The 22,300-nt window shown below is 41.4% G+C and overlaps 1 protein-coding gene and 1 long non-coding RNA gene across 6 annotated transcripts in view; one reads left to right on the forward strand and one right to left on the reverse strand.

The window, feature by feature from the left end:
• Nucleotides 1-897: 897 nt before the first annotated feature.
• On the reverse strand, nt 898-5,572 carry LOC141939269 (uncharacterized). The gene is made up of 2 exons (XR_012627535.1): nt 2,806-5,572; nt 898-1,258 (listed from the first exon to the last, which is right to left on the reverse strand). It is a non-coding gene; the product is annotated as an uncharacterized LOC141939269 (long non-coding RNA).
• Nucleotides 5,573-5,741: 169 nt separating this feature from the next.
• The window catches only part of RPS6KA3 (ribosomal protein S6 kinase A3), an 81,506-nt gene continuing 64,947 nt past the window's right edge, over nt 5,742-22,300 (forward strand). For 2 of the 5 annotated variants that reach the window (XM_074858663.1, XM_074858664.1), the window contains exons 1-2: nt 5,742-5,995; nt 20,903-20,959. In XM_074858663.1, coding sequence (XP_074714764.1) covers nt 5,924-5,995; nt 20,903-20,959 — 129 coding nt within the window. In that variant the 5' untranslated portion in view covers nt 5,742-5,923. The remainder of the gene's footprint in view (nt 5,996-20,902; nt 20,960-22,300) is intronic. The other 3 variants (XM_074858662.1, XM_074858660.1, XM_074858659.1) reach the window with 3 other exon arrangements.

Below are 22,300 nucleotides of genomic sequence, written 5' to 3' on the forward strand. Positions count from 1 at the left end.
CTTCAACAGCAGGTATTTCAGAAAAGATCAGCAGACTGCTGGGAATGAGGATCAGGTGTTGTCAAGGATAAAGGACAGCTGTTAGCTCAGTCAGGAGAATCCTGTTGAGGGCAATTAAGGGTCAGGAAAAGAAAGTAAAGCTTTCTAGATTTAAAAGAGATTCTTGGCTAAGAGACACTGGGTAATCTATAAAAGGAAGTGAAGAGTAAGATTGTTAGAGTAGATGATTTGGTGGGTAGCTTTTGAAGAGACCAAGGGATGGGGAAGGACGTTAAAACTATTTAATTGGGAGAACATAAAATCAGGAAATTGAGGTAGTAAGGTTAGACCCCAAAAAAGCTAGACAAACTGGCCTTTGCTTCTCAGTATACTCTAAATCAGACCTAATTTGGTAGTAATAGAAAGGCATGTGACCCTTAAGCTCCTAGGTCTGGGGGAGGAGACAGGTAGGGTATATATAATGTTGTGGCCCCTCCAGACCTGGTGTGTTGTATAGCAGTGACTTGTGAAGCTGACAAATTTGTGATTGCTATGCTGTCTTGTATCATAGCTTATTCAATCACCTCTATCATTTTTTTGTGAACAGCTAGTTTGTGTCATATTTAAGCCAGGAGAACCCCAACCCTCAGAGACTGATCCTTGTTCATACTCTGTTTCCTTTATGTCTCAAAATACGACAATCTAAAATTCTGATCTGCTTCTCCATGTCCCACCATAATGGGCTGACAACTTGCGTTCAGTATTTGATAGTAAGTTTCCATGTAAGATTTCAAAGCTCAGCAGCAGGTTTCTCATACTCTAGGGTGAACAGGATAAGCTTTATCATTCAGAAGATAAATCTCAACTATCTGTATGTACAGAAACACTAAAATGAGAACATATGTTAAGAGACAGGTATGCTGTAATGAGACCATATTTTATTGAATTCCAGATTTCCACTCAGGATGTAGAAACCACAGACACAATATTTCCTGCTAGTATAATGACCACAGATAAAACTCAGAGCAGTAATACCATCAAGCCTGATCCATTAGCCTTTACTCTTTCAATGCAATTTTATGTAAACATACATACATCCAGAAAAGCTAGAGTTTTAAGCGATGAGTCAGACACCATATCTCTAATATACATAGAAGTATTCTTATTGTCGTTATCGCGTCTTCTGCTATACTAGCAGGATCGGGACTTCAAAGAAGAGCCTGCCAGAGGAAATTGTAGGAAATGTTTGCATTCCTGTATGATTCCATCATCCAGGGGCCTGTAATGGTGAAAGCACCCTTCAGCAGATGTTGTTTAAAAGGTCAGGTCAAGTCTTACTATACAATAGACATTCATTTCAGTTATTCCCTTTTTAATTATTGATTATAACGCTCTTTAACCCTGGTTTGTATAGTGAATCCTTCTGGTGTCTCTGCTATGACAACTCACAGCAGCTGGAAACTTCTTGCAGCACCGTTGTTGTCTCTCTCCCCCTGTCTTTGTCAGCTTTCCAAACATCAGTAAAACCATTCTTTCAATATCCCAATGAGGTTAAGGAGATGTTCTTTACATTTACAACTAAAGCATGGAGCAACCAGTTCTAATTATCACTAAGGCTTTCTTAGTCTATTTTGGCAGGATGTATTTACACTTCTCCAATCAAGGCCTCTTCACACTTTTGAAAACATCATTAAGAAAGACTAAGTCTCCTTAGTTGAATCTCATCTATGTTAAGTGACTTACTAAACAACACAACTGTCCTTTGTGATCTGCTAGGTGTCTTGAGAGTAAGAGATTCTCTGCATCTACTAGCTATACAAATAAATTGTATTGATTTTTTTTAACTCCTTGGAGGTTTTTCCCATGTAAATTTGGATAGTAACTTCTGTATATTTTCTTGTGCATTAAATTCAAATTATACACCTCAGTACTATGGTTGTAATACTTGTAACTGAATTTCACACTTTTGGAATGTATTTATTTTCTCATATTCTATTCATTTTAATTCAGGAGATACTGCATTCCAATTCATACCTAATATACTAGAATAAACTAGAAGGTGTAGTACCTTCTAGATGAGTGTCAGATTGTGGTTTTTGTTGCCATAAATAGTTTGCTTTGTTTTTTCTCCCCTTTTATTTGTATTTTAAAAATGCAAGTAATATTAGCAAACTAATCCTGGTTTATATTTATTTTTTGGGTATGTCTATGGTGACTTACTAACTCTGCCATGAATTCTGCCTTAATTGCAAAGAGTAAGTAGGTACTACTTCAAAGCTAGGCAAAGCATTAGACCACTGACCATCAGCAAGCTTCCCCAATTTCTGCCACTTACACATCAAGACGTCTTCTGTGGGGATAGTTAAGTGCTGTTAAGCTGATGTCTCCCTTTCAATAGGGTGCCATTTCAGTGATACTTGTTAGAAGTGAGATCAAAACATGGTGCAGCCTGTGAAGCCCACCTAATTCACATGATGACAGGTTAACAGGATTTTATAAAGCACTGTCATTTCAGTGCCATATGCTATCTTTTTCCTAACAAACATGATCAAATTTTCTGCTGCAATGCATGTAAAACATCTATGTGGATGCAATATGATTGCAACCACTTATGCAAAGGTGAAATCAACCCACACAACCGAGTCTGGTGACAGACAGTTATTAGTGGTGACTGCAGTCAAGTAGTGATGGCTGTGCCTGGAGGGAAAGAGGGTAAAAGGAAAGGTCTGCTGCCACAGGTGAAAGCACGATCTCGTTTTGACCTAAGACAAAAGGAATGAAAAATAGGAGCTGCTGTCTCGAGGCAAAGTATCTTCAGCGTCTTACCTCTCATTGGGAGGATGATCCAACTCTGAGCTTAGCAGGATCTGAAAGTCAGAATCCCCCGCATCTTCCACAGATTAACTGATGTGTTTCTCTTCCCCATGGAGACAATTTCCAGATGATTTTCTTGCCCTGAAGTCTGTTCTTGCATAGTAGCTCCTATTAAAATCCTGATGCAGCTTTCTCCTTTATAAAATTTAAATGTGTGGTGTGATAATACTTAAACCCCTAAACAATGAAACGGCATACTTCTGCCTATCCTCTGTACTTCAGTGCCTGGGAAAAGGTCAGACTTCTGTTGTTTGCAGCCCTTTTATATGCTAGCGCATAAGATCTTTGCTTGTTTTTTCTGGATTCATAGGACTCACACAGGGAAGGACAAAAGATGACCAACACATAAAATTTAGAGATGCTAACTGAAATGTGACACCCACTCTCCTTCTAAAAAGAGTTTCTAATTCAAATACATAATTTGGAATAGGTACCTAGGCAGGAAAGGACTAGACAACTATGAAAGGAAAAGAGGACATCACGGAATTTTTTATTTAGAGGAAGGAAGTCTTATAAAGAAGGATTGCTTGAACTATGTTAATTGCAAGCTTAGGTTTAGGGGTTTTTTCCTGCTGTGGTTGTCACCTTTCAGCTGCTCAGGTTCTTCCCCCTAATGGCACATCTCAGATGTATGTACCTGACTCTGTAGCTGATGCAGTTACAAATGCATGAGATTTGATAATGTAAGGCAAATTATCCCTGTGAGGGAACAGAAACTGATGTTTCCTGAGGGATGGATGGAAACATTTTTTCATAATGGATTTTTACATGAACTCGAGATTTTTTAAGAAGTCCTGATTTGTGTGTCAAACACATGATGTACGACTGCTGTGAATATGAGTTTTCTAGTCAACATTCCAGCAGCCAGTTTGAGACTGAAGTGATCTGTACTGAACAGACTACCAAAAAATTACTCCTTGTTATTAAGCATAAAAGCTGCCAAGCACTACTGAATTATCTGTTTTCTATTACCTTGTTCTAAATTTCATACCAGTAACTGGCCAGAGTTTTGCAAATTACCCCTGGTTTTAATGGAAGTAGTCCTGACCTCTCTTCAACCTTAAACTTTGATAGGGTTTGTTGGTGGGGGTTTTTTTGAGGACAACAGAAGGTAAAAAGGGTAGGGTTAGTTTTGATGTAGATCTCTTTCCCGGTTTAACACACCACGTGGCAGTACAAGCAATTGCACCACTTTAAAAGAGGCTGATGCAAGGGCCAGACCCAACAGCAGTGAGCAAGAGGAGAGGGCACAGCTGCTTCTCCTGGCAGTGGTGATGGCTTCAAGTGACCACTCAAACTATGTCCTTTTACTCCAGATATGGAAGCCTCTGTCGTACCAGCCTAAGCCTGATTCATTACAAGCAACTGCCTATACAGTCCTTTGTACCTCTTTGTAGTTATTTATGCTTACATGAATATAAAGTGGGATCAAAAATGCTACCAAGCAGAAACAGAAGTAGCCTGTGTTCATCACAGTAGCGTGTGCCTGTGCACACACACATTTTTAATTACTAGCACTCTCGCTATTCCTCCCACCCCAAAAACCACTCCAAGTATTTAAAGAATGTTAACTTTTATCAAGGATGAAACAAAGCACGTGATCTGTCAAAATCTAGAAATGCTTGGGGACAGTGGGGGCTGTTGAAAACGAACTGGCCTTCTCAAACACAGCTCTGAAAAATCTGGCTTCAACAGCAAGACGTCTGACACCAGTACCCAACTTCAGCTGCTGGTCTAATGTTTCAAGGATTCTTCTGCATCAGCCAAGCCATTTGACGTTGCAAAAGGATGGGTGTTTATTACAGTGCTTAACATTTTAAGAGAACCATGTAAGACTGTGCACATTCGTGGATCTCCATATATGTTTGTCAGCTGTTTGCATACTAAGTAGCAGCTGAGAATAAAAAGTAAAATAAGGGCTGTTTTCAGAACCTGTGGGGTTTTTTTGACAGCTTTATCTTCACGTCTCTTGGCCTGGAGAAGTACGACTTTCCCGCTTCAGGCAACTCTTACTCATGTAGTCCAACCACTACTTTAATGGTATTGATACAAACAAAATTTCCTGCATCTCAATTCCTTTCCCTCTTCGCCTAATGATATTCTGCACAACACTACGTCTTCCTCCCCGTCGCCACTCGCCTCCCAACTTCTCCACCCTTTCTTCTGTTTGTACAAACAAGCTTTTCGTCTCTCCCATTCCCCCCAGCTCATCTGCCTGAGCAGCGGCAAACCCGGGCGCTGGCCGGGCTTCCCAACGCAGCTTTAACAGCCCTTCCCGCCGGGGGAACTCCTGAACGCGGCAGCCCCAAGGGTGAAACCCCACACAGGCGCGTCCTATCAAGGACCGCGCCTCGGTCGCTGTCACCCCTCAACCCAGCAGGCCTGCCCGTCGCTGCCCCGCGCGGCAAAACGACTTAAGCCGGGCAGCAGCGGAGTACGGACAAGCCTCGCCCCCGGGAGCCCCGGCCCCGCACCGGCCCGGCCGCCCGCCGTCACCGAGCGCTTCACCCGTTCGCCGGCCAGGGGCGGCGGCATCACCGCGCCCGCGACTGATCCGGTCCTGCCGGGCCTCTAGCAGCGCCGCGCTCCAGTCTCTTCCCGCAGCTCGGCTCGGCTCGGCTCGGCTCCGCTCCGCCGTGCGCGGCCGCCGCCTCCCACTGAGCCGGGCGCGCCTCTCTGCCCCCAGCCCCCGCGGCCCGGCCCGGCCCAGCACCTGCGGTCCGTGAGGGCCGGGGCGACGGGGGCCCCGCCCGGCGGTGGCGCGCGCAGACGCCGTTGGGCGGGCAGGTACGGGCCGGGCGCCATGTTGTGAGCGGAAGCCGGGCCCGAGCGGCGGGCAGGGGGGAGGGCGGAAGCGCGGCTCCGCCTGGCAGCGGGGAGGGGGCGGGGGGAGGGACGGGAGGACGGACGGCGGCAGCGGGCAGCAGTCGCCGCAGGAGCCGCCGTCGCCGTTAGAGCCAGCCGGGGTGTCCCTCGCCTTCCGGAGGGCTCGTTACCTGCCTTGCCGCCGCCGCTGCCGCCGGGGTGCGGGAAAGCGGAGCGCGGAGGCTGCGGGAGCCGGGCGGGGAAGATGCCCCTGGCGCAGCTGGCGGACCCGTGGCAGAAGATGGCTGTGGAGAGCACGGCCGAGAGCAGCACCGAGGTACGGGGCGGGCGGAGGGGAATGTGTGTGCTCTGGGGAAAGTTGTGAGGAGGGGACGGAACCTGGGCTCCCGCTGCCGCCGCCGCTCAAGGGACGGGCAGAGTTTGCCCTCGCGGGCGCTCGGGGCGGGCAGCGCGGCGACCGCGGGGCCGGGGGCTGGTGGGGCAGCGGCCCAGCGGGGGACCGGGGCAGCGAGCCCCCGGGCCGCCCGGGCGGGCAGCGCGGGGTGAACGTTGGCGCCTGCCGCCCGGCCGGCCCCTGCGCGCCGCTTCCTCCCCGGGGCACTGACTCAGGGCCGGGACCGGCCGGGACTCCCCCGCGCTGGGGCTCGGGGCGTGTTTCACGGGACCGGGCTGCTCCCGGTTCGCTCCCTCCCCTTCCGCCCCCTTTCCCGGGAGGGAGTAACCTGCTCCGGCGGCGGCGGCCGACTCGGGCGCTTTTGTTCCAGCGCGGTGTCTGGTTACTGTCACGGCGAGTTTCCCTTCCCGGGGCGGCCCCGCCGCCTCCGCAAGCGCGGCCCGGGAGCCTGCGGTGGGGGGGGCGGCCGGGAGGGCCGGGGCCTGCCCTCACCTTGCCCGGCGCCCTCGCCTTGCCGCTGCTCCCCCTGCGGCGGCCAAGGGCCGTCCCCGCCCGGGTGCCGCTGCCCCCTTATCTAAGCAGGATGGGGTTGTCTCTGCAGTTTCGCAAGCGTTTGGGAAACCGCAGGGACGTTTCGCATGGGTGAAGCTTTGTGCTTGGCGGCGTTTATGGGAACATCCTTGAGATGCCGCGCAGTGTGGTTTCCTGCTGTTCGTAGCGGGGAGTTCGCGTTGTGCTCCTGCCCTTGTTAGGGAGGACGCGTGTCAGCTTTCCTAGGCAGAGATAATGAGAGTGGCTGGAAATTAGATTCACCGAGGCCATAGCTGCCTTCAGTTACTTTCATTTTTTCCTACACTGTACTACTGTGTTGGTTTGGATCTATGTAAACACTACACCTACACAGTCAGTTATGCTTGCTCTGTGATTCCCTAGTAGCCCACAATGCATGTGCCAGTTTGCGACCAGACTCCCATCTGAAAAGAAATACCTGCTTCTGACAGTGCAGCGTCTACCTGAATCTGCTCCAGCTGATACGCAGCCAGGCTGCTTCAAGTGATGCTGATCTTGAACGGTATGGACTCGGGCCAGCTCACAACTAGTCGCAAGGTTAGAACTTACTCCATAGTGAGCAAAGCAAAGAGAGACACCAATGCAAAGTTTCTCCCATATCAGAAGTATGTGTCCTTTTGATGTTTGTCTAGTCTTCTGCTTAAAGTGATTGCATCTCTGGGGGTCAGAATAATTTCAGTTCTAATCTGACAGGCAGATATATCTTCTAAATTCTTGCCAGTTACTCACTGACTTCTGAAGTGGTGATCTTAGACAATTTATTTATTTTTAATGGGGAGTAGCTACAACAGTGGTGTAATGCTTGCGGGCGGTGGAGAAGGGGATAGGAGAGATGTTTCTGCAAGACCCCCTAGACTAATGATTTAGAGAAAAGATCTTAACTGTTACTTTAGTCTTCCATGCTCACTGCCTATAGTCTGTGTAACTTCGATGATGGTATATATGATGGAAAGATGTCAAAATAGATTACATTATTTGAAATGTATGTATGTGCATGATTAATCATACTTTATTACTTGTTTTAGTGTATTTCAGACATGATGTATTTTTAAACTGCTGTCATAAACTTCTTGAAACAAGTGTATTTTACCTCTTTGTAAAAAAAAATAAACACTTACATGAGTCTACAGCAGTTTATCACCAAAAATTTTTCTAGGACCACTAACAAAATATGAAACAGCAGTGAACTGACAGGTTTGCACTTTAAGGCCCTAGTCTAGAATAAACACTCAGTTCTTGAAAAGACCAGACTGTACTTGTAAAAGCTTCTCAGATGACCCTCAAAAGGAAAAGGGTAGACTTAGATAGGTTGCTTACCTGAAATGAGTCTTTAAGAAAAGATGTTTCAATGAAAATAGATAAGTTTAATACATAAACAAATGACCTAAATACATAACTCACATTTTCAATCTGCATGAGTTGTGTTTGTTTGTAGCATAGCAATAGCCTACTTACAGACCTTATCCTGCAGGAGTTTCCTTGGGCAAAAAAATTTTTTACATCCACCTGGAAACTCCTTGTGATTTCAGTTATAGTTTAATAGTAATAATGTCTTTAGCTGTAATACTGAGGGAGGTAAGTTTCTGCTAACCTCTCAGATTTGCTGACAGTTCTTGTAACACTGTTATCCACATGGAATTACAAATTATTGAGCTTTAAAACTCGGATCGGACACTTTCCTTGCTTAACAACTCATTGAGTTTTTATTTGGATTAATTTTTTTATTTGTTTCCCAGTGCAGTCCTGTATTTGGTTTTATAGTAGTACCACTGAGGAGGTGATATGCTGTGATGTGTGAGCAAATTTAGTAGGAGGAATAGAATACCTTTAACTAGCATTATTTTGGAAGACAGTATAGTTAACCATAAATAGCTTCTGTAATTCAGGTGTTCAGGACAGCAAGTCCTTCTTACAAAATAATGCAAACAATTTTTTTTTTTGATAAAATATGGGTTTATAGTTTTCAGAGATCAGTTGCAGGACTTCTGGTTGTAGAGGTACAAATAGGTCAGCAATCCACATTGCATCTCTGACAGCTTTTTCAATATGTAAAGTTGTTACACTATTTTAAACATAACTTGTCTATATAGTATAGTATGTGGCTTGGTTTTGTTTTTAATGTTTCATGTTTTAAATCACAACATCTTTAAAGCCAGTGCAATGATGCTGTCTTTTATTGACTCAGGGTCTACTCAAGATTTATAACAAGCATAGGTTTGTTTTTCATGGTGAGAATGTGCCTGTTACTTCAAGTCATCTGCTTTCAAGCAAATTAAGTATTGATTATTTTATTTTGTATTTGAATGCCTGAATAACTAGCCTGATCCTTTGATCTGTACTCCCAGCAATGCATATTAGCATCGACTGGAGGAGAATGAATTCAGTTATGGCAGCCAAATTTTGGAACACCTGTATGTTGAAAGAGCTGGCCATTGTAAGGACATGCTGTTTGCTAGACTTTCTGGGAAGCATTTGTGCTATCTATCCTTAGGAGCTTTAATCTAGGTGCTCTAAATTGGCTGTGGAGAAAGTTCAGGTTTTTCCACTGCTCTTGACAGGGGATTTATGATCACCTATTTAGGTGACTAAATACATCTATGGTATGAATCCCTTTTTGCAGAATTCCTTGTTTTATCTTCTGTATCCAGAATTATTTGAACATTGCACAAGACAAGGGTGCATGTAACGGTCATACTGATGCTTTAAAGAATCTGGTATAATGTAATTTCTGCTTTGTAATTCCATTCTGATGTCAGTGTGACATTCTCCGTCAGTGTATATTCTGGCGTGGAATCTGAAATTTGTCACGTGTCTTGCCACTTGTAGACATGAGGCTGCAGTTGTGATTGTCTCTTTACATTCTGTACTAGTCTGTATAATCAGTGTTGTACTTATGTTCCACAGGAACAAAGGCTGTATTTGCAGTCATTTCTGGTATAGCCAACACAGGTAAACAATTCAGAGCCAAAGTGGAATCACCTAAATGGACTGGTCTATGTGGATTTTGAAGACTGTCGTCTCTCCATCATAAGACAGAATTCTCTGCAGCACTCTCCTATCACTTCTCATACATCCCTGCTGTCAGTACAGTGCATTCTGAAATCTGGGTTTTTCCCAGATTTGTGGAGTGACACTTCTTACACTGGGTTGAAAGTGGCAATTGGCAATTTAATTCTCATCTAAATAAGTAGTATACCCTGTATTCCACAAACTGCTGTGATAGACAGATAACAGATGTTATATATATGTAAATACTGTCTTGAGAAACATATCATCTGCATGAAAGATGTTTAGGTGTGTGGGGTTTTTTCTTCAGCTTTTTCAGATTCTTAATGGTACAAATTTACCTGCTTTGGTTTTAGTTAACACATTTGTACTATGTGACATAGTACTGATTTCCTGCTCTCAGCTGGCTGGGGTGGGAGTGGGCAGATGCTTCACTCTGCTGAATTTAGTACCTTCATGCAGTATTGTGTGCGCTCTGCAGCTCTTGATTTCCTCGTGGAAGGTGTTAAGTTTGACTTCTTGAATTGTTCTGTTAGTATGACATCGGCAGTTCTTAGCTTGTTATTGTTTTGTTCCTTATAGCATACATAATATTTCTTGCCACAGCTGGAACATCTAACACAAAGTAGATGTAAGCACTGACATGTTTAAAGGCGTGTCTGTTGTCTTTGAATTGATTGTGATCTGTCACGCTAACCGTAGTTGTTTGTCATTTCAAATGCTTGACTTTGATTCACAATGATACATAGACTAAGGTAGGTGTTTAATTATTCCTGCACACCCAAAATATTAGCTTTATGAGTTGATTGATCTTGGCAGTTGGCAGATCTATGAACTTTAAGAACTCATTCAAGATACCAGGTTTAGGTTGTTTGGGGGATTGGTGGTGGTGGTGTTGTGTTTCAGTTTTTTTAATATGATTCATAGCTGTATTCCAGTAATGAAACTTCTAAGCAGATATTCAGCAAGAGTATAACCTTGTAATTGTTTTTTCAGTCTTTGTGACTTTCATAGAGGGGAATAATTTAATCAGTAAAACTGGATAGGTTAGAATATCTTCAGGGACTTTTTAAGTTTAGAACAACTGAAGTGTGGTTGATTACTGCAAGTATTGTGCTATATGCTTGCATACATGATATGGTGCTACTTATTCTCTCCTTATTCTCTGAAATAAGATTAAATGTGTCACCCATTGGAAATGGGGGGGGGGGGGGGGGGGGGGGGAATCCTGTGTAACAGATGGGAAAATGAAGCTCAACAGCTTAGTGACCCCATCTAGCATCATTTGTGAGGTCTGTTCTAGAGCTAGGAAGTGAACGCTGATTTCCAGGGACCTACTCCAGTGGCTCAACCACAAAGTTACTGCTAGCTCCTTCTTATCAGTAACAGTTACCATATGTTCCCTTTGATGCAAGGAACCCCCTGTGGTAGGCTTAACGCTCCACTTAACTCTTTTTGGAGGAAATGTGCTGCTTTTTTTTTTTTTTTTTTGAGTGAAGCAATTCAATTGTGTAAAAAGTAGCACGTGTCTTCTAAATACATTATTATTATCTTGGTCTGTTTTCTGACACAATTTCTAAGCCTCCATTTAACCTAATTTAATTAATTTCCATTTAACATTTAATTTCAAGCATTAATTTATTGGAACATGATTAAGCATACACAGAAGATGTGAAGAAATGGTATTTTATTGTGAAGAAATGGTATATTGGTCCAGCGAACCACAGCTTTGAAAAATAAAATCTTCTTTGTCCTGCAGGCTCAAAAAGTGGTGGTTTCAGGATGTAATCAGACCATGATGAATATTATTTGTATTATTCCTTATATAATGTGATTGCCAAAATTAGTTACTGTTAGAATTCAGGATTGAATGTTAAACAATTTTTTTTTTTTTTTTTACTTAACGGGGAGTCTTTCTCCTCCTGCCTTCCAGCATTTGACTTTGTTGTGTAGTCAGCTTGGAAATCATGAATTTTAGGAAAGAGTGAAGTTGCTCCATAGCTCGGTCTCTCTCCTTATTAGAATTTATTAAAATAGGTAAATGACAAAATGACCATAAATGAGTAATGCTTTAGTTGACTTCAATATTAAATTTCAACCTTTGTCATTTATCATGCAAAGAGATTCCTGTGTCTGCTTTGTAAGGAATTGCAGCACACAGCCTTGCTGTGCCTGTCGGCTGCTCCCGACTCACGGGGGAAGGATGTGGCACATACTCCTATGTGTGTGCCCTGGTCCTGTTTTGAAGGGGCCCAGGCAGGTGCAGGGCATTTCAATAGGCCTGGCACTGCAGGAGGCAGTGACCATGAAATGTACCTGCTTCTCATGCAAATATAGTCTTCATAAAAAGATTTGTGTGCTGTCAGGTGCTAGAGGCACTCCTAGGATAACGTCTGTGAGCAGAGAAGGAATTACTTTTATTTTCATATGTGCAGCAATGGTTGGATGTATTGAAGTAAGGGATTTCAACATGTATGTTTCTTCTTCCTCTTTGGTGCAGATGAACAGAGAATAGGTGGTGTGGTATTTGTTTTCTTTTTTCTTTACGAAGGCTGCTGAATTGATGTGTTAAGTGTAATAATTTACCACCCATACAGGTAAGGAACTATATGAAAATTTCACTTCCCTACCCCCTTTTTTTTTCCTTGAACAAATGAACATACACAATTTGGAGCTTGTTTTAGCTACAGCAAGTGGTTGGTACTATATGTCTGGTGTCTTGGATAGTGCAATGGCATTTGTCTGACTTCAAGCTGAGTTAATTCAGAGAAGTAAACTCACTGAAAGCTGCAAATGTTTTTTTAGTTTCCTTTTCTGACCTGACTTGACATAGGGCTGGACATATGCCAGTGCCAAGGAAAGCATTGCAGTGGAGGATAGGGAGCTGCTTTTCTGTATTGTTAAACTATGCTATTGAGTCAGATAAGAAGGTGGTAGTGTAAAGTAGATAGGGCTTACAAAATCACATAGTTGCCCAAGTATCCTAACTTAAGGAAGTTTGGCTTTGTATCTAACTGATTTGCATATTAATGGCTTATAGCTGAGGTTGATTGTCTACAGAGAGGCAAGTTTCAATGTCCTGCTGTTTCTTTTAATACTCAGAAAAGGAAGAAGTCAGTCACCTTAGTCAATAAAGTTTAGAATAAATTATGTGGAATTACTGAACTTGAAGTAACAAAGATTTATATAAAAGAAATACTTGCAGTAATTTTATGTTTCATAAAAATAAAGACTCATATCTTTAGTTTTTTGTTTGATTTTTCAAAAAAATATAAGGAGTTTTTAATACTCGTGTGTACTATTTTAACAGCATATGCAAAATGTATTGAATACCTGCTATGAAAGAACAGCTAAAGAAGTCTAAGATGATAGCTCAGTTCTGCTATTTACATATAATAAGTTTTAATCAGGTCAGGATTTAGGTAAGTGCTTCAGATCTGTGTGTCTTCACAGCTCAGGAGTTAGGGCACAAGTCATTAATTCAGATCCTATTAAAGCCTTATATTTTAGTTAAGCACTGGAACAGATTTGGAAAACTCCCATTACTGAAGATTTAAGGAGGGGTTAGACATAAACATCTTGTGAGCGACATTGTAGAAATAGCTGATCATGCCTTGGTGCACTGAGATAGATTGGATGACCTCTCAAGGTCCTCTCGGTCTATTTTCAACTATTTTTCTGTGGACCTATGAATTTTTTCTCAGGGTAGATCATTGCTGCTTAGAATAGCAAGTTTGAGCATGTACAGTTTGAAAGACTCTTACTGAATGTAGTTCCATGCAGCGCCTTGTGTCGCTAACAGCAAATTTGTTATGAATGTTTCAGTGGGGATACTGTATTCTGTGCTGCTCTGAAACAAGCCAGAAGCATTGTTACAGCTTTACTCAATTCAAGGATCACATGGTTGTTGAGCTTTATCTGTCAGTTGAGAATCCCTTGAAAACACCAGAGTGTAAGTGCTCAGATCTATATATGGCCAGTGTTTTAATGATTAAATAATAAATAATACCAAAAATTCTTGTGTGTTCTGAAATATTTATTTTTGGTATCCTAAACTTTATTTCAGAAGGTGGAAAGGGGGAAAAATGTTTTTTATTAAATCCCATAACTGTTTAAAAGTTGTTGGGTAAGTCTGGAAGTCTCAGTAGCTGAAAACTAGGAATTACTTTGGACAAACTTCAGACTTATCCAGGTAATTTATTTAAATTATAATTCCAAAGCATAGTTAAATCATCACCTATGTTACTCATTGGCATGTTAAAACTTCTAGATAATGATTTTTAAATGGTGTGATTCAGACGTCTTGTCTGCTTGTTTGTGTACTCAAAATATCATCCTGCACTGATACACAGTTCATAATTCTTGATCTGTACAGTTGTTAAGTCTAAGAATATAACACTTTTAAAATTATATCTTAATTTGGGGCATGTTTCTGCTAAAAGGCACCAATTACATGGAAAAGTCAATAGTTATACTATTAACAGAGTTCATTATATTATATAAAGACTGGTTGCTAACTTACATGCTCAAACCCAATATTAATAATTAGGAAATGTTGAGGTTAATGGCAGAAGAATTATACCAAAAGCTATAACTACTATCAATTTCATAAGGGGTGTTAAAATAACTGACTCATAGTCAGCAGAGAGGATACTTAAAATCCCAGAATAGTCTAGCAATAGTCTAAATGCAAAGCTGAGATCTTTTGGGGTTGGAAGAAGATATTTGGTGATGTCTAATATTGAATAAGCTTTGGGGACAAATTTATGTCCTTCAGAAAAAAATTCTATTAAACTGTAGGAAAGAACGTAAAGTTCAGCAAGGTAAGTCCAAATTAGCAGAACTTTGATTTGCAAACAGACTGTGAGAATGGAGATACTAAACTAAATCTAGAAACTTCAAGTATATACTCTCTGTAATAATATATCCTCCAAGATCAGGACCGATGCATCCCAACAAAGGGAACTCAGGTAAAAATGCCAGGAGGCCTGTATGATGAGCAAGGAGCTCCTGGACAAGCTCAAAGACAGAAAAGAAGTCTACAGAGGGTGGGAGCAAGGACAGGTAGCCTGGGAGGAATACAGAGAAATTGTCTGAGCAGCCAGGGATCAGGTTAGGAAGGCCAAAGCCCTGATAGAATTAAATCTGGTGAGGAACATCAAGGGCAACAAGAAAAGCTTTTATAAGTATGTTGGTGACAAAAAGAAGACTAGGGAATATGTGGGTCCTCTCTGGAAGGAAATGGGAGATTTGGTTGCCTGGGATATGGAGAAGGCTGAGGGACTTTACGACTTTTTTGCCTCAGTCTTCACTGGCAAGAACTCCAGCCACACTGCCCAAGATGCAGAAGGCAAAGGCAGGGACTGGGAGAATGAAGAACCACCCAATATAGGAGATGATCAGGTTTAAGACCATCTAAGGAACCTGAAGGTGCACAAGTCCATGAGACCTAATGAGATGCATCCACAGGTCCTGAGGGAACTGGCGGGTGAAGTGGCTAAGCCACTATCCATTATATTTGAGAAGTTGTGGCTGTCCTGCAAAGTTCCTGAGGACTGGAAAAGGGGAAACATAACTCCATTTTTAAAAAGAGAAAAAAGGAAGACCCGGGGAACTACAGGCCGGTCAGTCTTACCTCTGTGCCTGGCAAGATCATGGAGTGGATCCCCCTGGAAACTATGCTAGGGCACATGGAAAATAAGGACGTGACTGGTGACAGCCAACATGGCTTCACTAAGGGCAAATCGTGCCTGGCAAATTCAGTGGCCTTCTATGCTGGGGTTACAGCGCTGGCGGATAAGGGAAGAGCAACTGATGTCATCTACCTGGATTTGTGCAAAGCTTTGAACACTGTCCCATGCAACATCCTTGTCTCTCAATTGGAGAGATGTGGATTTGATAGATGGACCACTCGGTACATGAAGTTCAGCAAGGCCAAGTGCGAGGTCCTGCACATGGGTTGGGGCAATCCCAAGCACAAATGCAGGCTGGGCAATAGGTGGATTGAGAGCAGCCCTGTGGAGAAGCACTTGGGTGTAGCAGTGGATGGAAAACTGACTATGAGCCAGCAATGTGCACTCACAGCCCAGAAAGCCAGCCGTATCCTGGGCTGCATCAAGAGAAGTGTGGCCAACAGGTCAAGGGAGGGGATTCTCCCCCTCCACTCCGGTCTTGTGAGACCCCACCTGCAGTACTGTGTCCAGCTCTGGGGCCCCCAACATAAGAAGGACATGGACCTACTTGAGCGGGTCCAGAGGAGGCCATGAAGATGGTCAAGCACGTCCCCTATGAAGACAGGCTGAGAGAGCTGGGGTGGTTCAGCCTGGAGAAGAGAAGGCTCTACAGACACCTTATAGCAACCTTCCAGTATTTGAAGGCAGACTACAGGAAAGATGGGGAAGGGACTCTTTATCTGAAAGTGTAGTGATAGGATGAGGGGTAACGGTTTTAAACTGAAAGAGGGGAGATTTAGATTAGACATATGGAAGAAATTCTTTACTGTGAGGGTGGTGAGACACTGGAACAGGTTGCCCAGAGAAGCTGTGGCTGCCCCTCCCTGGCAGTGTTCAAGGCCAGGTTGGACGGGGCTTTGAGCAACCTCGGCTGGTGGAAGGTGTCCCTGCCTGTGGCAGGGAGTTTGGAACTAGAAGATCTTTAAGGTCCCTTCCAACCCAAACCATTCTGTGATTCTGTGATTATTGATGAAACTAATGGGAAAAATAGGAAAAAATGAGTGCTACTGGAAACATAATGATTTGTCCACTTAATATTTCAATTAATACAGTTTAAATACCTGTAAAAAACCTCTGTGATGGGAATGATGGGTACCTGACATTATTATCAAAATAAGATATTCTGCACCAAGTTGATAAGTTCAAGTTGCTGTTAGGGATGCTAGATGGTGTATTTTACATACAAGATTACCCGTGTGGGTCCAGTGCTAAGCAGAAGGATAGATGGGAATAGCATTAGGCTTATTGTGCAGGTGCCCAAGATAGTACAATTTTGCCAGACTTCTGAGATGAATTGGATCTCTTGCAGTAAATGTTGGAATCATAATTTTAAAAAAAAAATAATTTACGAGTGACATTAAGACTGTAGATCAATATAGACTTGTAGTGTGTAGAGTGCAGGATATTTCCCTACTTTACAAAAAGTGATTAATTGATTGTGGGTGGGATGTGGGCTACATTTCTTGATGTACTCCTTTCTTACAAAGGATGTAGTATGATTATATTTTTCTCAATACTAATACCTAAACATATGCCACTACTTAATACCTCTTGGTCCCTTCCAGTGCAGTTATTTATGGGCATGTGTTACTGGTCAAGAAGTAAAATAATCTGAATTTAAAAATCAAAACAAAACAAATCCAAGAAACTCAAAACAAACAAATCAAAACAAAACACCAAAAAGCCTCCTTTAAACTGTCTTTTTGCCAGGAAAATCAAGTACTTGATTACATCCTAAGAGTTCAGTGGGTTTAAACCTGTAATTTTTGATTGCTAGAAATATTGGTGGTTGATTCCCTGTTTTGTAGTTGATGGACTTTTGTGTCAGAGGTTCTGTCGGTTCATATGGACGACATTCATGTACCAGCTGCCTGGTGCAGATTCCCTGATGTTTGTCTGCTTTACGCTTAGTTAGGGAGCCTGTAGGATCTCTTCTGTGTTCCTGTCCATGTGCCTTCAGCGAAACTGCTGAAACACAACTGTGTTTATTCATTTCTACTAGTTTAGTGAAATGTGGCAACAGGTTTGAAGGCTTTTGGGAGTCAAATTTGTAGCTAACTTAACGTGACTGTTTCCACTGGAAAACAGAATAGGAAGTGGAATTTGAGTGGGTTGGAAGAGTATTTTGTAGGTTACCTTTATAAGGGATGTGCACCCTCCTTCCATGGTGTAAACTGATTGCTAATGTGTTTAGGTGTAAGTAGAAAGTTTCTGTGGACCTTTTCTGTTCTTTTTCTTATAGTTCTCTTGTATGGTCACCTGAAATATGTTTTACTTTTGGAGCCAGAGTACTGGAAACCAGATCCTTGATCCATTCTGCTTGCTTAGTGTCCCACTATGGGAGGCGTGCAGCTGAGGAATAATGAAGGTCTAGAGTCTCTGTCTTTTGAATTAGACCAGTCTGTACATTTGAAAGATATATTCAGCCTTCTCTTGTTCTGTCTTCATTAGACTGTTATATCTAGTCCCAATCTGTTATGTCACTGAGACATGTCCTTGGCTCTAGTTAAATACTAGAGGGAGTCTACGCCCAGCAAAACGGAACCTATTTCATTCGCTCACCTCTTAAGCATGCTGCTGACCTCCTTGCTCCACAGTGGTTTAAATATTGCCAGTTCCGATAGGAACCCTTTGGCTTTACGTTTTAACTCATTAGAAAAGTAGTACACTTTGCAGGCTTTCTGAATACACAGCTGCTTTACATTAAATAGTATCATATATCAGCAAACCTTAAATCATATATACATATTCTTCTTTACCTTACATGGCTCAGACTGTTCTGAGAAAAACTGGTTCTACCATCCAGTGATTCCTTTAGCATAATCATTGCTTGGGTAGACCTATTTAAAAAGATCTTGCTAATCCAGTGATCTGGCTCAGACATGACCGCGTGGCGCACATGCTGATTTCTTGAGTTTGTTCCTAGTTCTAATAAGTGTGTTTGGAATGCATTGCTTGATTTCAGCTGAAAAGTAACTGAAAGCAATGCAGGATTAAACAGGAAAACCAGATTGTACAAAATAGTTCATTTGCGTTGCGAAAGTTTGCTGGTTTTTTTCTGGTAGGCTGATAAACTGTTGAAAAAGTCAATGAGGTTAAAGATTAGAGCCTTTTTAAAAACAGAGGTTGATCTCGCCTTTTTGTCTTCAAAGACAGGCTTGTCTCAAGTTTTCGATAGTGTATTCCACTTTCAACTACATTTCGGTTGCCTCAAAATAATAAATGTGAAGTCTCAAAGCTTACTGTGTAGTAAATTCTTATTTAGTCTGCAGTTAATGTACATTATTATTGAGCAGAATAGTGATTCCTGCTACAACAACCATTTCTGAAAATCTGCATGTGGAGTCAGTTTAGAGCACATGGCTTTGATACACAAATTGCAGTATTTTGGGCCCCAGAGTTTAGCCATCATTAGTTGTTAGGACATTTTAGACTCATCCTTTTTGGCTAAAGTCAATTGACTTATTTGTTCTACTGTTTTCTTCTCTTTTTTTAATATTGCCAAGGTAGTTTGGAAGCTGTCTTGTTGCATGAACAGAATATACAGATGTGTAGCTAAAATACAAATGTTAATTTAATTTAAATATATGCTGTAGATTTGAGAAAAGGGAAAGTATATGACTTGTGGCCTTGATGATAATGATATATGTAGACACAATATGCTTCCTTGTAAACAGGCTTTATTAAAAATACTAATTTCTGTTACTTAGCTAAGCTGGTTTTTTACAGGCTTTAAAAATTTCAACTTTTTATGTATCTTAAGGAAGAATATTAGCTGCCTGTACACTATAAGTAAAAGATGCTACAGTGAGGGCAATTTAAGCTTTTTGGAGCATCATCTCATCAAATTACCATTAGCTGTACAACTAGTAGGTTGTACTGACTTCCCATAATTGAGACAGTTTATAAAGATTATATTCACCTCCGTAGTAACCTATAACACGTGAAGCTCATTTCTTTCTAGTCCTCCATCATGGAAAGATGACTTCTAGAGTAGACTAGAATCATACCAGAAGTCTCTAGTATCTTCCTGAAGCCGGTTAAGATGAGAAAATGGCAGTGCTACCATGTGCCAGAATTCAGCACTGGAGAGACAATCAGAAGCCCAACCTTCTTCCCTTCCTTCCCCACCCCCTTAAAAAAAAAAAAAAAAAAGCATGTGTCATATTTTGGCAACCCATAATTGTCATAATTTAGCTTTATCCAGCTGCATCTTTTAGCAAAAAAATGTGCAGGAGAAAACTTGGTAGAGAGCTGGTAATCATCTGAGATGGAACATTCAGTGTGTTTGCAATATTTGAAAATTAGAATTCATAAGTGGTTACTTCACATCAGTGACATCTGTCACTTCATATAAAAGATTCTCCTCCAGCCATGTGCAAGCTGGAAGACTATTAATCAAAAGTTGTTACAGAAAAATGCTAGGAAGGTTCCACACTAGAAGTCTGCTGAAAGACTGAACTGTGGGAAGGAAGGTGTAGAGTGAAGCTACAATCTCTGATTCTCTGAGCAGCTTTTATTAACTTTCTAACATCTAGAAAATATTTATCCATACATGCGTGTAACTTCAAGTAGATTATGTTCTGAAAAATAGATTAATTAGGCTTTATGCCCTCTAGGGAAACAATGCACAAATGAACTTAAATTCTGCCTCCAGTGGTTATGGGAAATGTAACCATTTTTAATAGTTTTTCATTTGTTTCTAAAATCATATTGGATTTCTGTTAAAGTTTAGGATCAAAGAATTAATGCCCAGGTGATAACCCATAGCATAACTTAGGAAGCACATTTTTTTTGCTTATAACTCACTAATATTCATGCTTGTTATGTAAGCAAGTCTTTCTAGGAAAAATGTCTCTTAGAGGGTCTTCAAGTATAGTATCACTGACAAGGAAAATAAAGCATTTGTTGCCCAACAAGGTATTTAACCTTTTTTAAACTTTATATGGCTAAATTTCCAGTTCAAAAGCCTATTTCTGTATGACTTGTTAGAATGGTCCTTAGAAAAGTACAGAAAGTAGTAAATACTGGCTAATGAAGTTCATATTTTTTATAAGGCTGTACTGTAGTTATAAATGTCCTTGAATTAGTCATGGTAGAGTAACGACTGACATGCTGCATAAAGTCTTGCTTTTAGAAAGAACATGTTTATCTGTTCTTTGTTGTGGCTTTTTTGCTGTTCAGTATTGATCAGGTTTAACTCTTGCAGAAGTTGTAGTAGTGGAAGATAATGTCTAGCTGTGTAGTAGTAAGGCTTCAAATGCCAGATGGTTTTATCTATTTCTCACTGTGACTTCATTCAGTTTGATAATACATGAGAATCAAAGCAAGAGTGGCATTGTGTGCCAGGAATACGCAGTCTTCTGTGTTTACTTTCAATGACTTTTTTTTTTTTAATAGAATGTGGAGAAGAGAACACTTGATCCTGTACAGTAGCATGCTATAAAAGCACATCTGCAATATAGTTATTTCTGTACTTGGATTCAGCATTCTAGTAACTTGCTGTGTCTGTTTTTTATAGAATGGACAGCAAATTGTGGATGAACCTATGGGAGAAGATGATATCAACCCACAAACAGTGAGTAGAAGATGGTTATAATAAAGATAGGTAGTACAGTATTATAGCATAACAAATATCACTTAATTTACAGGCAGTTTGCCACTATTTTTTTGCTGTTTAGGTTTACTAGACATGAGGTATAATCTAGGATCCTAATATTTTTGAGACATGTTCTTTCCTACTGATTCTGATTCTGTCTGGTTCTGTATCCAACTGTTTGTTCTGGTGAACTTTTATGCTTTCCCTAGTATTTTTGTATGATACAGGCTCTCCCTAGTATTTTTAGTATGAGGTAGGCTTTTCTGTGGGAAGCACAAAGCTGAATGTGATAGAAATTATAATTGGGTTGGGGAGTGAGAAGGTTTGATAGTAAGATGTGGCTAGTTAGAGCATTCTTGAATAGGGAGGGAGGTTCAACTCCTCTTTTCTTAGCTTAGCAGACATTAAAAACATGTAGTTCTTTTTTACTGTCCACTTTTCCTAGTGCCAGCGAGCAAAGCACTTCCATTGACTTCTGTTAGTCAGTGCATAGGTGCAAATATTTTACATCTATGAGTTCCAAAATATGCTTTATTAATAGTTAGGGTTTCAGTTGTGGTTGTGTCACAGCAAAGGATTCTGTCATGGTTAAATTCCACACAGATTCAGCTGCAGACGCATGTGCACTTACTGTATGAAATATGACTCTTTCAGTATGGCAGTGTACACCACAGCTTTTCCCCTTCTATTTTGATACGCAGCATGTAACAGCAGCTATCACCTTTGTTTTTCCATACTGTCATAAGATTTCTTGGCAGTATCTCTTTGTGCCCTTTTGTTAGCATTAGTCATTTCGTATTTTCCTTATTGACCTGTGTAAAACTAGATTATTTGCATAATAAATCTTAATTATCATAGAAGATTCTTTCTATTTCCTTTCTCCATAGAACCGAGAACCCAAGATACAAAGTTTTAGGTCCTCTTCCTGGGCTTTCAATTGAAGAGTTTAGATGTGTCACATTGGAGTACATTCAAGAACAGCAAAGTTAGTCCATTGAGGCCAGGGGTGGGGGTGTTTCTTAAATCTTTCCTCTGTTGATGTGGATTCCAGCTTTCCTCTTGTGATGCTAATTTGGCTAAATTGAAGTGAAAGAGAACTTCTGTTCATTGGTTCAGAGCTGACAAAGCTAAGGGCACCAGAAATGTTTGTGTGAAGGTACTCGAAGATGATAGCTGTAGCTATCAATTTAGATGGCGACTTAAGACCCCTTCCCTGCCTCAGATAAGATGCTAAATGCTGAAACATGCTTAGTGAAATTTTCATAGTGATGCTGAACTATTAGTGTAGATCTTGAGTGTTTGCTGTAAATCACATCTGGA

Source organism: Strix uralensis, chromosome 2 (genome assembly GCF_047716275.1).
Source record: "Strix uralensis isolate ZFMK-TIS-50842 chromosome 2, bStrUra1, whole genome shotgun sequence".
Lineage (NCBI taxonomy): Eukaryota > Metazoa > Chordata > Aves > Strigiformes > Strigidae > Strix > Strix uralensis.